The sequence below is a fragment of the Carassius auratus genome, chromosome 44 (genome assembly GCF_003368295.1).
Source record: "Carassius auratus strain Wakin chromosome 44, ASM336829v1, whole genome shotgun sequence".
NCBI classification, from domain to species: domain Eukaryota; kingdom Metazoa; phylum Chordata; class Actinopteri; order Cypriniformes; family Cyprinidae; genus Carassius; species Carassius auratus.
In genome coordinates, this window is record NC_039286.1 from 4,431,057 (window position 1) to 4,444,549 (window position 13,493).

The window sequence follows — 13,493 nt, forward strand, 5'->3', positions numbered from 1 at the left end:
TGATAACGTTAATAATGATGAACACAATGTTAACGTAGCCTACTGTGATGATATGCCGACTGCACACATACACACTCTTGGGATTCCACAACTTCCCTTGATCATCCTCACAACTTATTGCTTGTAGCAATTTTGTAATCATTTCCGGCTCTGTATGTTTATTAGGAAGGATGTAGAACTCCAATTCATAATTTGTTAGTTTATTGGAGGTACAGAAAATGACACAGCAACTCTTCGGCGTGATTGTTCCGTGTATTTCAATTGGCGCCAAGGTAATGTTTTCCCCCACGGGCTAAATTCACATCATCTGATGGGGCGTTCTCAGACCAACCGTCTATATGTATTTTACAAAACTTTTCTGGAATTAGGGTTGTACTTTACCTAAGGATGCACAATATAAGTTATCGGCTAATATGAAAGGTTCATCATTATCAGTCACTCTCATGTCTGTCTATTTTTACATTTAGATGGCATCTGCTATCATCTATCACTGACTTATGGGCATAAAACAGTTGTAGTAATATCAAAATGAATTTCCATTCTTCAAACAGTACATTATAATGCTGCGATGCTTAGCTTTAGTTTTAGACTTTAATGGTTGATTTATAGTTTTTAATTTTTTATGTAGACAAGACAGAATACTTAATCTCAAAAATTTATTGACTATGAAATAAAAAATATATATTTATTAGTATCAAACCATTGGAGAAAATGTGAAAAAACTACATCTGGTTATCTTCATTCCTAATATATTCTGAACAGAGAGGAACATCTATTAAAATGCTTGAGAATTTATTTTAGGAATACATGAAGTAAATGTACAGAATTTATTAACAAACACATATGAAACATGTAGCCTGGAGAAAATCACTGTTAAAACACACAAAAAAAATCCAACAGAGAAAGTCACAGAACACTTGCACCAAGGGATTCGGCTCTCAAACAGCTCCAACAAGAGCATTATTTCTGTACATTCAGAATAAAAGCCTATAAAAAAAAAAAACCTTTCAAACCCAATTTTTAATCAAATATACATGCAAGATACATACGACCACTAGAGCAGTGAGAGAGAGCATGTCCTTTATGCATTAGTTCAAAGCTTTAGAAAAAAACAAAAAAACACATCGTCTTTGTGTGCACACATGCACAGGCTAGCAGCCAATGGCTTTTCTGCTCTCTCTCAATAAAATCTGACACAATTTTTAGCAATCAGCAATTTAATTAGATCCTCATTCTCACATGGCTTCATCATATTCTTGCTCAGGATATGAATCCGAGTCTGAATCCATTTGCGGTTGTAGTCTGGATTCATCAGCAGACAGACGAATGGCATTTATATCCCCGGCACCCTTGAAAGTGTTCAGCGTATTATCCATCATCCTACGATCTTCGAATCTTAAGCTTCCCTGCGATATGAGCGGCGTGCGAGGCCTTGGGAGGTTAAAGGTGGTGGCTGGGTCTAGGAAAGGCTGAAATACATCTCCTTCTCTTCTGTCCAGCGAATATTCAGCAGATGAGTCCGTAGCTGCTGGGATGGAGTCCGTGGGGCCGGTGAACGAACGGTACCCATCCACCTGATGTCCATTGCTCCAGGCTCCACTGTCAACCTCTGCAGGCTGGTTCTTATCCAGATGTCCGTACATGGTGGAGTCGTCGATAGAGGCATATACATGGGATTCATTGTCTGCTCTGGATTTCGGGAAGGTGGCATTTCCTGGGAGGACATTTTTCCCTCGGGGTATAAAGATGGAGGATCTGTTGGCATTTGATTTGTTTTTCCGTCTGAAAAAGAAGAAAATGGTTTTACTGTGCTATCTATGTGTATGATGCAGTTTACATTTTAAAGCTGTAGTAGGTAACTTTTGTAAAAATATATTTTTTACATATTTGTTAAACCTGTCATTATGTCCTGACAGTAGAATATGAGAAAGATAATATGTGAAAAAATCAAGCTCCTCTGGCTCCTCCCAGTGGTCCTATTGCCATTTGCAGAAATACATCGCTCCCGTTAAGAAACAACCAATCAGAGCTGCGGTCCGTAACTTTGTTTGTGTTCAAAATGTAGAAAAATTTATATAATAAGCGAGTACACCATGAATCCATTTTCCAAACCGTGTTTTTAGCTTGTCCTGAATCACTAGGGTGCACCTATAATAAGTGTTTATTTTCGGACTATTTTAGATTGCTTCGGGGGTACCGCGGCGGAGTAACCCCGTACCTTTGTGATTCTTCAAAGACATAAACAGAGAGAAGTAGTTCCGGCTACGATGTTCTTCCGCAAGACGCAAGCAGTTCTGTTTATTAACCGCTAGAGCGTCAAAAGTTACCTACTTTAAATATGTTATATTTTACATTTTATTTTATTGCTATTTTATTGCCTGATTTAGGGCTGCTGCTACTTGGAACAGCCACAATTATCCATTTGTTGCAGATAAAAAACATTTATGCCCAACATTATTCACACATTATTCAGGATGATGCATAAAAGTTTGACAACAAATACCAAAGAAAATTCAGACTTACTTTCGAATGACGCACACAACTATAAGTGCGATGATTATCAACAACAACAGCACCCCGAATACAGCCAAGATAATGCCCAGGAACTTCTCTGTACAGAGATCAAAACAGTAGGAATGATCATCTTTTATTTTTAATACTCGTAAACTAACACAACAATGTAGACTGTGAGCAATAAAATAGTGAAAGACAAAATCTGAAATGAAAGCCTTTTTCTTACTGGATTCCTTCTGCAGACTGATCTTTGAGAGCACAGCGAAGCGGCCGCTCTTGGGCTCGCAGTTGGACATGTTCAGGTAGAAGCTCTGCTGCTGGATGATGGGGCTGGGGAAGCTCTGATCTTCTCTCCAGGTCTGTGTTTGGCCTTGAGAGTCCAGTGGTCCGACTGTGACCTCGGTGTGACCCGAGTCACATGTGGGTTTGACAATATTGGAGAACATCAGCTCGGCCGTGTACTCTTGGGGAATGTAGATGATCCATGAAACAGATGAGGAAGAATTCATGCCGTCGGGCCAGTTTGGTGTCGCAAGGTATGCGGGTCCCGAAATGAGAGGATATACAGTGTAGATTACATTTTCTGTGAAGAAAACAGAAAAAGCCACTGAAATGAAGCTGTCAGCTCTCAGTTGGGTAAAAACGTTGTTCAGAACTTTCTATTCATCAAAAGCATCTTGAATAATATAAAATGTCTCATTGTTTTCAAAATAATAATAAGAAAAGATTTCTGAAGGATCGTCTGACACTGAAAACTGGAGTATTGACCCTGGAAATTCAGCTTTACATCAGATAAATAAATTACATTTTAAAATATATTCAAACAGAAAGCCAGTATTTGAAATTATAATAATATTGTAAAATTTTACTGTTTTTACTGTATTTTTTTATCAGATAAATGTAGCCTTGGTGAGCATAAGATACTTTCTAAAACCTCAACAATAAATAAAACAATCATATTTATTCCAAACTTTTAACTAATATTGTAATTACCTGTGATCTCTGGACTAGTGCCGAATTTTAAGAAAGGCTCTTTCTCTTGGCTCAGGTCTTTTGTATTATTAGGGGTTACAGTAATGGAAACATTCCCTTTGATTTGGATTTTTTGGACAGCGCCTTCAGCTGCAGAGCAAAACAGGCCAATGTTGGAGCCCTCGGTCTCAGAGATGACCAGCGAGACTCTCTCATTACACTGCTTGTCTGGTACAGACTGGTGCAGGCTTCCTTTTGGAGACATGAGATCCACAGTGCCTTGATCCTGCACACGGAGCAGCCAGGTGAACTGATGGAGGGGGACAGGAAGACTAGAGTCCAGAGCGGGAATAGTGAGGAGCGTCCCACTGATGTCACGGGCAGACACACTCGGACAGTCTAGAATTAAAACGAGGAAAGCAAAGAAAGATGAACAAATCAAAATAACGTGGTGAATGAATCTCAAAATTGTTCTTTCAAGATTGTTATTTAAAGACTATATAAATCACATCTGCAAAAGCATCAAAGGCTGCCGTGCATGAACACTGATAGTTTCACTACTTTTACTTTTAAGCTGAAGTGCTAAAATGACTAAAACTAAAATATATATATATAAAAAACTAGTGACATTTCACATTTCTTTTAAACTTTTTCTTTTAAAATGAAAATGGAAAATAGAAAAATAAAACGGATTCAAAATATTCATTATTATTAAACTATATATAGTTTACTAATTACATTAAAATAACACTGGTGACATCCCACTAATATCTTCAAAAGGGAATTTATAGAATATGATCAAATATACAAACTAAAACACTTATAACATTTGAAACTTCATCTAACTTCAAGGCTTTGTATATGTATATATATATATATAATATTCACATTCAAATTGCAATTCTACATCCTGTTTGATATCGAATGAAATATGAAACACAAGTCACATTGCAGTACATAAAAATACAAAAATAGTCAGAAGAGCTGTCAGCACAACAGTTTCAATGTCTTAGGGCCGTTTCATAGTCAACGCATCTGTACGCATACGCGTCCCTGAGGCTACGCATCGTTACGCTTCGGCCGCCATTATGCGTACTGGCGTAGCCAAATGTGTCGTCCTAGTTTTTGATAAGCGACGCGCCGATTCACGCAATACTATGCGTTGTCGGTGGGGGCGACATTGCAAGTATTGTACATTAATTCAAGTATATTGTGTTTACAGAAGAAGAAGGTTTGAATACAATGGCGGGGGAAGAGGAAAAATTATGCGAACTTATACGTATTCATCCACATTCATACGATAGTTCATCAGCAACAGAATACACTCCTCTTCAGTTGCCATTGTGATCTGGATATCACTTGACCCGACTCTACTACCCCCTGTTGCGTGAGTGGTGTATTGCATACACGCATCACCCGTGACGCTTGCGTTCACTGTTTAGACTATGAAAGGGAGGGCGTCGCTCGCGTTGCTTGCTCGCGTTTCTCGCGTTGACTATGAAACGGCCCTAAGAAAGAGAATAGAGAAGTCTGTCTGATTTAATCAATCTGATGAGTCAAAGCCTGATTTAACAAGTATTTTTCCATGTCTAAGGGCCGTTTCATAGTCAACGCATCTGTACGCATACGCGTCCCCGAGGCTACGCATCGTTATGCTTCGGCCGCCATTATGCGTCGGTGCGTAGCCAAATGTGTCGTCCTAGTTTTTGATTCGCGACGCGCCGATGCACGCAATACTATGCGTTGTCAGCTGGGGCGACATTGCAAGTATTGTACATTAATTCAAGTATATTGTGTTTACAGAAGAAGAAGGTTTGAATACAATGGCGGGCGAAGAGGAAAAATTCTGCGAACTTATACGTATTCATCCACATTTATCTTTGCGTTGCCTTTGTTGCCGCCGATGTAAAATCAGAAACAGAATACACTCCTCTTAAGTTGCCATTGTGATCTGAATATCACGCGAACCGACTCTACTTATATCACCCGACTCTACTACCCCCTGTTGCGTGAGCGGTGTATTGCATACACGCATCGCCGGTGATGCTTGCGTCCACTGTTTAGATTATGAAAGGGAGTGCGTCGCTCGCGTTGCTTGCTCGCGTTTCTCGCGTTGACTATGAAACGGCCCCTAAAGCATTTCATTTTCATTGTTATAGTTACCTATGACTTTGGTGGCTGTCAGCTGCAGATCCTGGACGGGGCAGTCGAGGAAGGACAGGTCAGCTTTGGTGCCTGCAGGAACCACTATTTTCTCCTGCATCACAGAGTTCAGGCTCATTTCACAGTACGACTCTGGGTTTTTATTTTCTATTTGCAGGCTCAATCCCTCCTCATTCCGGAGATCCACAGTGCAAACATCTGAATGGTAAAGGAAGATTAACAGCCTGTTATTTATCAGCAACTCGGGTACAAAGCTCTAAAACAATATGATTTCAGACACAAAATCTATAGTAAATGCTTAATTTCTCCTTACATGGAGTTCCACTCCTGAACACCTCCACATTGAAGTTCAAGGAAAGCCCAGGAACTTTCTCCCCTCTCTTTGCATCACAATTGGTCAAAGTCAGGCTGAAATCTCCCTGTTTATTAGTCGGCTGAATGTCAGTTGGAGCCATTGTGAATGAAGTCTTGTCTCCCAGTGCATAATCACACATAACGGTGTTCTTTTGGCATTCTGGTGCAGTGTATTGTCGAAAGTAAACAGTAAAATTGTTCATAGGCTGAACAGCAAAGTTCCACTTAATTTTGTCTACATTGTAGTAGCCTGTGGGGTAATTTGGTGTGAAGAAATCAGCAGATGACGGTCCTCTGGACAGCTTGACGTCCACCTCAACTAGTGCTGGAGATGCAAAGATCGAGAAATAAAATTAGATAAGAAACTAAACACTTCTTGTTTCAAATCACTACTGCTAACCTGTTGCTGCTGGTCCCATGGACACTTTGAAGTTAGATGGGTTCAGGTCTGTCCCTTTGGGAACCTCCAGAGTCACTCGACCTCTGTACAAGACCTGGATACGGCTGATGGTACCGTTCCCACAGAACGAGCCGATGGTGGCTGGTCCTGCGCGCTGGTATGTGATGATGGTGTAGGTGTGTTTGTCTGGACAGGATTCTGAAGGCTTGATCTGTCTCATTCCTGGAGATGGGAATTCCAGCTGAAACATCCTTCCTGCCTGAACCTTCAGATCCCAGGTGAAGGTTCTGCTGAACTCCAGGAATCTTGTCGAATCCGGATGCACTGCAATGATGCTACAGCCTGATGTTGAGCAATCTGTGTAGAGATTTAAGTGTTTTAGAATGTGATTTGTATCAAATGGACAGTTCAGACTCTGCATGTTGTTACTGACCGATCTGTTGGTTGACCTCCACGGTAAAAATGTCCCCCGGCTGAGAGCAGTTGAAAGTCACGTTGGTGGGCCGAGCTTCAGTAAGTTTGAGGATGGAGTTACAGGTTTGAGAAAGATCTTCATCCTTACATGCACTACAGTCCAGACCCTGTCCTTCCTTCTTGCTGAAAGTTACGATGGTGCCAGAGTCAGGAGTCACCTCCATTTTATAACACTCTGCAAAAAAAGGGAATAAATAAACAGAATTAATTAATTGGTAGAAAAAAATATATGTATGTATATTAGTGGTGGGCCGTTATCGCCGTTAACGTGCTGCGTTAACGCGAGACTCTTATCGGGCGATAAAAAAATATCGCCGTTAATCTATTCTCAAAGTTGGGTTGAGAGCTGGGTCTATACTAAGCAAGCTATGATGACTTTCACCTTGATATTTTATATAACCGACTGGATGAGGCCAGCCTAACGGACAGCGACACTGAACCGAGCTCTCTTCTGCGAAGTTCTCCTCAAAGTCCCTCTTGCACCGGAACGAACAAATACAAATCGCAGTTTGAAACAAACAAAAAGATGTGAAACAGCCCGATTCAGTACTCGCGGTGTTCTGGTGTTCAGGGCTCACGCAGAGAAAGGCGTCTCGAGACGCTAAAAATAACATTTTAAAATATGTCAAAATATCAACCTTGGAAATTAAGCTCGAAAAAACTGTCAGTTATTTCTTAAGTGAAAGTAAACAGTTGAGGAAAAATGGGATGTGTATTATATTGGATGCGTTCATGGTCTCTTAAAGTGACCGCGCCTAATTTAGCTACTGGCTGCTGTAATGTTAATCCAAGAAAATGAAAATGAAAATCACTCACTGCTCTTGACTACTTTGTAGTTTTAACAGTCAAACCAAAAATTATTCAGACACCAGATATATTTTTTATATATATAGCAAAACTGTAATAATGTGAGAAATGTTGAAGGTGTCTGAATAAATGTAGGTGTATATTTCATTTTTACATTGAAGACACCTACAAACTTGAAAAAACCTTAAACATTGTGTAAATAGCACAAATAAATAAAAATAAACGAACATACAAATTATACAATTTCAAACAGGGCCCACTGGTACAACTTTCACTGGGTCCCCACTTGTGCAATGTGGAATTAGTTTACAGCTTTTTCAAGCAGTTTGTGATGCATTTTGGAAACAGGAGATGTACATTTCTAATGCACCATCTAGCTTGATAAACCCCTTCTCAAAGATTTACTGTTTGTCAATTTTATTTGGGTAACACATATTCTGAATGCCATCGGCACAATTCGAATGAGCCATTTTAATCTAAATTAATCTAGATTAATTTCAAGATCACAGTGAGATTAATCTAGATTAAAAAAAATAATCTATGCCCACCTCTAATGTACATACATATACATATATATATATATATATATATATATATATATATTTTTATATATTTATATTTTTTTATATAATTATTGTAATTAAAATTCACTATTTTAATGTATGATTTAAATGCAATGGAGATGAACACTTTATTTTTTTTTCAGAAATAATGTAATCTTTATCTTTCAAACTTTGAAGGAATTTTAGTTGTGGCTATACATGCTAGTAGAACGGTATTTTACAAAATAACCAAGGCACTTCAAAACCACTTTATTTTGTGGAAAACACGAATGATCAAAAATTAGTTGATAAAAAATGAACAGCAATGATTGTGGCAAGAAAAAAAGATTACAACTCAAATTTCTGAAGGTTACAGCAGTCAAAAATGATTCGGAAGTGTAGATGCCTCTGCTTTGAATGACTTCAGCACATCTGTGGCACTAGTCTCTCACACTGCTCTGGTGTGATCTTGGTCCACTCTTCCACAGTTCGGGGATTTTGGTAGTTTTGTTAGCCATAACTTGGTCAGCAAGGATTTTCCAGAGATTTTCAGTTGGGTTTAGATCAGGACTCTGGGCTGGCCGTTTCATTATTTCAGTGTTTTCAGCTTCATGGAACTGCTTTACCTGTTTTGCTGTGTGACAGGGGGGCATTGTCTTGCATGAAAATATCTGACTGACTGGGTGATGAACACAGGGAAAAAAATGTATGTAGGAGGTTCTGATCAACATTTGCATTAAATTTGAACCAGTTCTCCTCTCTCTGTACAACATACTGTACAAGCAATTCCAGCTGCAGTGCTGAACCCATTCCCCATTGAGGGTCATCCCTTTGGCCTTCATCTGGACAACCTGCTGTCAAAGAGTTTCATTAACTTTCGAATGGCTCACCATCTTGCAAAGTCAGTGAAAACTGGAAAGTTAGTTGTCAGAGAATTATCACCAGGTGCCAGATTAACACCAATAACTGGGAGTTATCTGAAAGTGTTATTTAATTTTGATCGGAGTTCTTCTTCAAATATCTCATTTAGGTTTTTTATATGATGCTTCAGAATAGAAATTTTGTTATTAATAAATGTGCTATATTATAATGAATTCTATAAATTATAATAAATGCTTAAGTTAATATAATTAAAATGATATTGAAATGCATTAAATATATATTAAATGTAATAAAGTGTTACAACATAATTTAAATTAAAAATGAAATCTAAAAATAATATTTTCTTTTTATATATTTTATTATAAATTCATATATATACATATACATATGTGTGTGTGTTTTGCTATTGCTTTTTTTTTTTTTTTTTTTTTTGCTATTTTGCTATGACCTTCCATTCATTTTCTTGTTGTTGTTTTTCTCTCTCGTTCTCATTTATATTTACTTTTTGTTTATTGGATTCATTTTTGCTTTTTATGAACAGGCCCTTATTTGGACTTATTCTATAGACCCCTTAAAAGTGGGGTGGGCGGGGCTTAGCTGGAGGCAAAAAGAGGTGCGGACGCAATGTTGACAAGCGTAAACTAGCACGTTTTAGGAGAGATTTATTAAACATGGATATATACAGTCACTGACTCTGCGGGACCGTGACAGCTATTTTTGTAAATTAACTCTCACGGATGGAAGCAGGCTACCTGACCCGTATGCCATACGGCCATATGAATTACTTTTGGGTGGTTTGGGGAATTTTGTCAAGGCTTATTTTCTAATGTAACCTATCGCTGGGCTAACTAAGATTACCAATGTGTATTATTTTAAGAGACCATTCCAAGGACGGCACACACATCTATCGCTATATGTTTGTTTAACATAGTGCGCTGAAGGTTGGCGACTTTTCACCTATAAAACAGAAACTTGCTGATTTACTAGATAAAACCAACACACCAGTTCATATGCATAGATTATTTTTCCTGATATGAAGTGTGCACTGCAAACACGAGCATTATTTATGATCATCTCCGTCCAGTCTGTACGCCGTATTGCATTCAACCACAATTGTCTTCTTGATTTCTGTGAAGGAATGTCTGCCGGGATCCGGTAAAACCTTAGTTTTGAAACAAAAGTGCTGTTCCTTCTATTCTGGCAGCCAAAAACACAATGAAAAGACATTTTAAAGTCAAAACCTCAAACTTTTAGCACACCTGCTATGAGTTATACCTTATGTTTTGCCTCCAGCTAGAGCGGTGACATCACAGTGACGTAGGCGATTAAGGGGTCTATTAGAAAAATTATGCAATAAAATTTACAATCAAGCATTTAACTCTGTTCTTGGACACAGACTTGCCCTAGGAAATAAGAGGAGCCAAAGGAACAGCTTGGATGAAGCAGAGAGCTGTCACCCACATGAAACCAGAAAAAAACAAACACAAAGAAATGATTCACCCAAGGTAAAAGATTGAACAGGAAGAGTCCATGAGTGAACATATCCACACATTACACTACACGTCAAGCATTCTGGGATCCTCCCTGATTTCATTAACAACAAAAAAAAAAGAGCACCTTAATAACTGAAAGAATTGCTGACATTGCAGAAGGTTTGGCACATGATAGAATGTAAATATGCATCACACTACCTATTAGAAATTAGGCTTAAAAGATGTTGGTTGTTCCACTCAATAAATAGCTTGTTGGCCTAACTTAACAAAATGATGCCATGTATTTCCACACAGTTGAACTGATTTATTAGAATGCAAATTAGGTTAATTGTCCTGATGAGTAAAATTCATGCTAATTTAAAGAGATCACACCAATTGAATTTGACATTTTCTGTGAATGTTCCCTAAACATAATTCACTCTTGTTGATCCAACTAGTGCTGTTGCTGCTGTGTGGGTTTTCTACATTTTCAGTTGTGTTGCATATGCTTATGTAAACTGAGCAAACTAAAATCATTTTTTGAGTACTTCATTCAAACACAGGTCAAATGCTTCAAGATCTCTAACCTTGATCACAAGACACTCACAAGTTTAGACATGCAACCACGCAGAAGAGAAACGTAGGCACGGTCTCATATTACTGCAAAAGAATTGCTACAACATCCGCAAATATTTACTCGTGTTTGTGACGACAACACACCTCTGTCTCCAGCATCTAGCCTGAACACAGGTCAAACTGAATCCATCAATCAAATTAACATCTTGTAAACCAAACAAAGCTTGTGAGCAAGTGATATTATGCTACATTTCTCCATATCCGATTCTGATGATGAAAAACTCACCTTTTTCTTGGATGACTGAGACTAAGTCAATTTTGAGCAAACGAGGAAACTATTCCTTTAACCAAGTTACTTGTTTAACTTAACTGTTAAAGTTTGATGTACATTTTTCAGATTTAGCCATCTGTGTGACATAGAATAAACACAACTTCATCATGATCTGATACTTTTAATCAAATAAAATGCACAATATGTTTAAGAAACACTTTAGAAAGAGGCCAAATCTGTTGCCTAAACTTTCAAATAACCCATTAAACTAGACTCCAGAATGCAGTGGAATTTATAATTTCATTAAATGTGTAATTCTCTCCAATATCTGCTCAGGACAAATCAACAAATCACACTCTTGGCTCATTTTAATAATTAAAAAATTGCAGCTTTTAAATGCAACACTCTGAAGGTCACTTTAAAAGCTGTGAAAATGAAAGTCAATGTCAATAGAAAAGCAAACACTGACATTTCTCACACATGCATTTCACTATAGAGAAAACAGTGAAAGTCTTTAGTTTTTTCCTCCTTGCCCAAGAGCATGTTACAGTAAACCGCCCTCCATTTGTACAGTAACAGATTGTTAGTCAATAATTAACAAGTTGTTTTTCACACCATCTGTCAGATATGCAAATGACAGTGCTCATTTTTATACTAGGCCATGAGGGAGGCCAGATTCAGATCTGCTGGGAAGAACTACACAAATATTACTCATTTATATGCATTAGTATAAACAACTTGTAATAAATACCCATCATGCATTTCCCTGGTTCAATTAAATGAAATGTCTCGATATAAAATTAATTTAAAACAAACTCTCAGTAGCTCAAACGGTCAAATCATTATACCTGATCACTTTTAAACTTTTAATGTCATATATATATATATATATATATATATATATATATATATATATATATATATATATGAATGAAAAATGTCAGTAGCGAGTTAAAAATGGGGTGGTGCTGCTTTATAGACTCACCTGAGATCTTCTGAATCTGCAGTAAAATCAATCCAATGAACACTGGAAACACACACGAGCCCATCGTTCTCCTTCAGAGGTTCCTGAACTTTCCAAAATAATATGTGTGTGTGTGTGTGTGTGTTTTAAAAATCGTTGTTTGATTTAAATCCGTGATTCGTGCATGGTGGATTGTGTTTTTTTTTTTGACGGCACAAGCGCTTCCTGATTCTGATACCTGTGCTCACAGAAGGGCGTGTGCGCGCGCAAGCTACCTGTCCGAACTTGCTTTCAGGATCTGGAAAAATGCGATTGCATTATTCAAGAAAAAAAATCGAACTGACATTAAGCGAAGAGATTCGGACAGATCCGCCAAAAAGTTTACTTAACCTTAAAAATACGCACAAATCAGGAAATAATAAATTAACAATTTATTTTCAGTTTTTCAGACACCAAATTCAGTCGATTTAACGTCTGTGATAGTTCACGTTTACAAGATAAACTAACATGAGTTTATTTTTTTTCAGTCAAGGATGATTCAGCCCTTCATGAGGACAACGCGTAATATTCATGAGCCAAGAGGTCCCCTCTATTGGAAGGTTATCGACAGAACGTCATCACAACTATTAATATGCATGAGGCATTCCTTCACTGTGGTAGGATGTCATTTCGCTTTCTAGATGTAGTTTAAGTGTTTATAAACAAAAATTGTCATTTGACTGTTGTTAAACCAAACTTTAAGTAAGAATGCATTATTTTATTATTATTTATAACTGTTTTAAACACCTTTTGTTGTCTTAAAACGTGTTTTTTTTTTCTGAAAAGATTATAATTATGTGTCTGAGAAATATTTTTGTTTTTTATGTTGTTATATTTATTAATAATAATTTTAATGCAATTATTATTAATAATGCAATGCATTATATTGTGTAAATATGTCCAGGAAAAATGTCTAAAATAAATTTGACCTAATAGTCATGCAAATGTTTCTCACATATTGTGCTTTCAAATAATGAGTCCACACTTGTCTGAAGACAACAGCATTCCAATTATTTCAAAACAGCCCAGAGGCATACACAGCACTTAAATAAGGCAAAAGGCA

The 13,493-nt window shown here is 37.5% G+C and overlaps 1 protein-coding gene across 1 annotated transcript; it reads right to left on the reverse strand.

The window, feature by feature from the left end:
* Positions 1-775: 775 nt before the first annotated feature.
* LOC113062191 (CUB domain-containing protein 1-like) lies at positions 776-12,881 on the reverse strand. Its single transcript, XM_026231841.1, has 9 exons — positions 12,413-12,881; positions 6,837-7,052; positions 6,404-6,760; positions 5,963-6,328; positions 5,650-5,847; positions 3,508-3,885; positions 2,741-3,097; positions 2,524-2,611; positions 776-1,782 (listed from the first exon to the last, which is right to left on the reverse strand). Exons 1-9 carry the CDS (start codon positions 12,474-12,476, stop codon positions 1,236-1,238), a joined length of 2,571 nt encoding a protein of 856 aa, XP_026087626.1. The 5' UTR covers positions 12,477-12,881; the 3' UTR covers positions 776-1,235.
* Between the last annotated feature and the right edge of the window lie 612 nt (positions 12,882-13,493).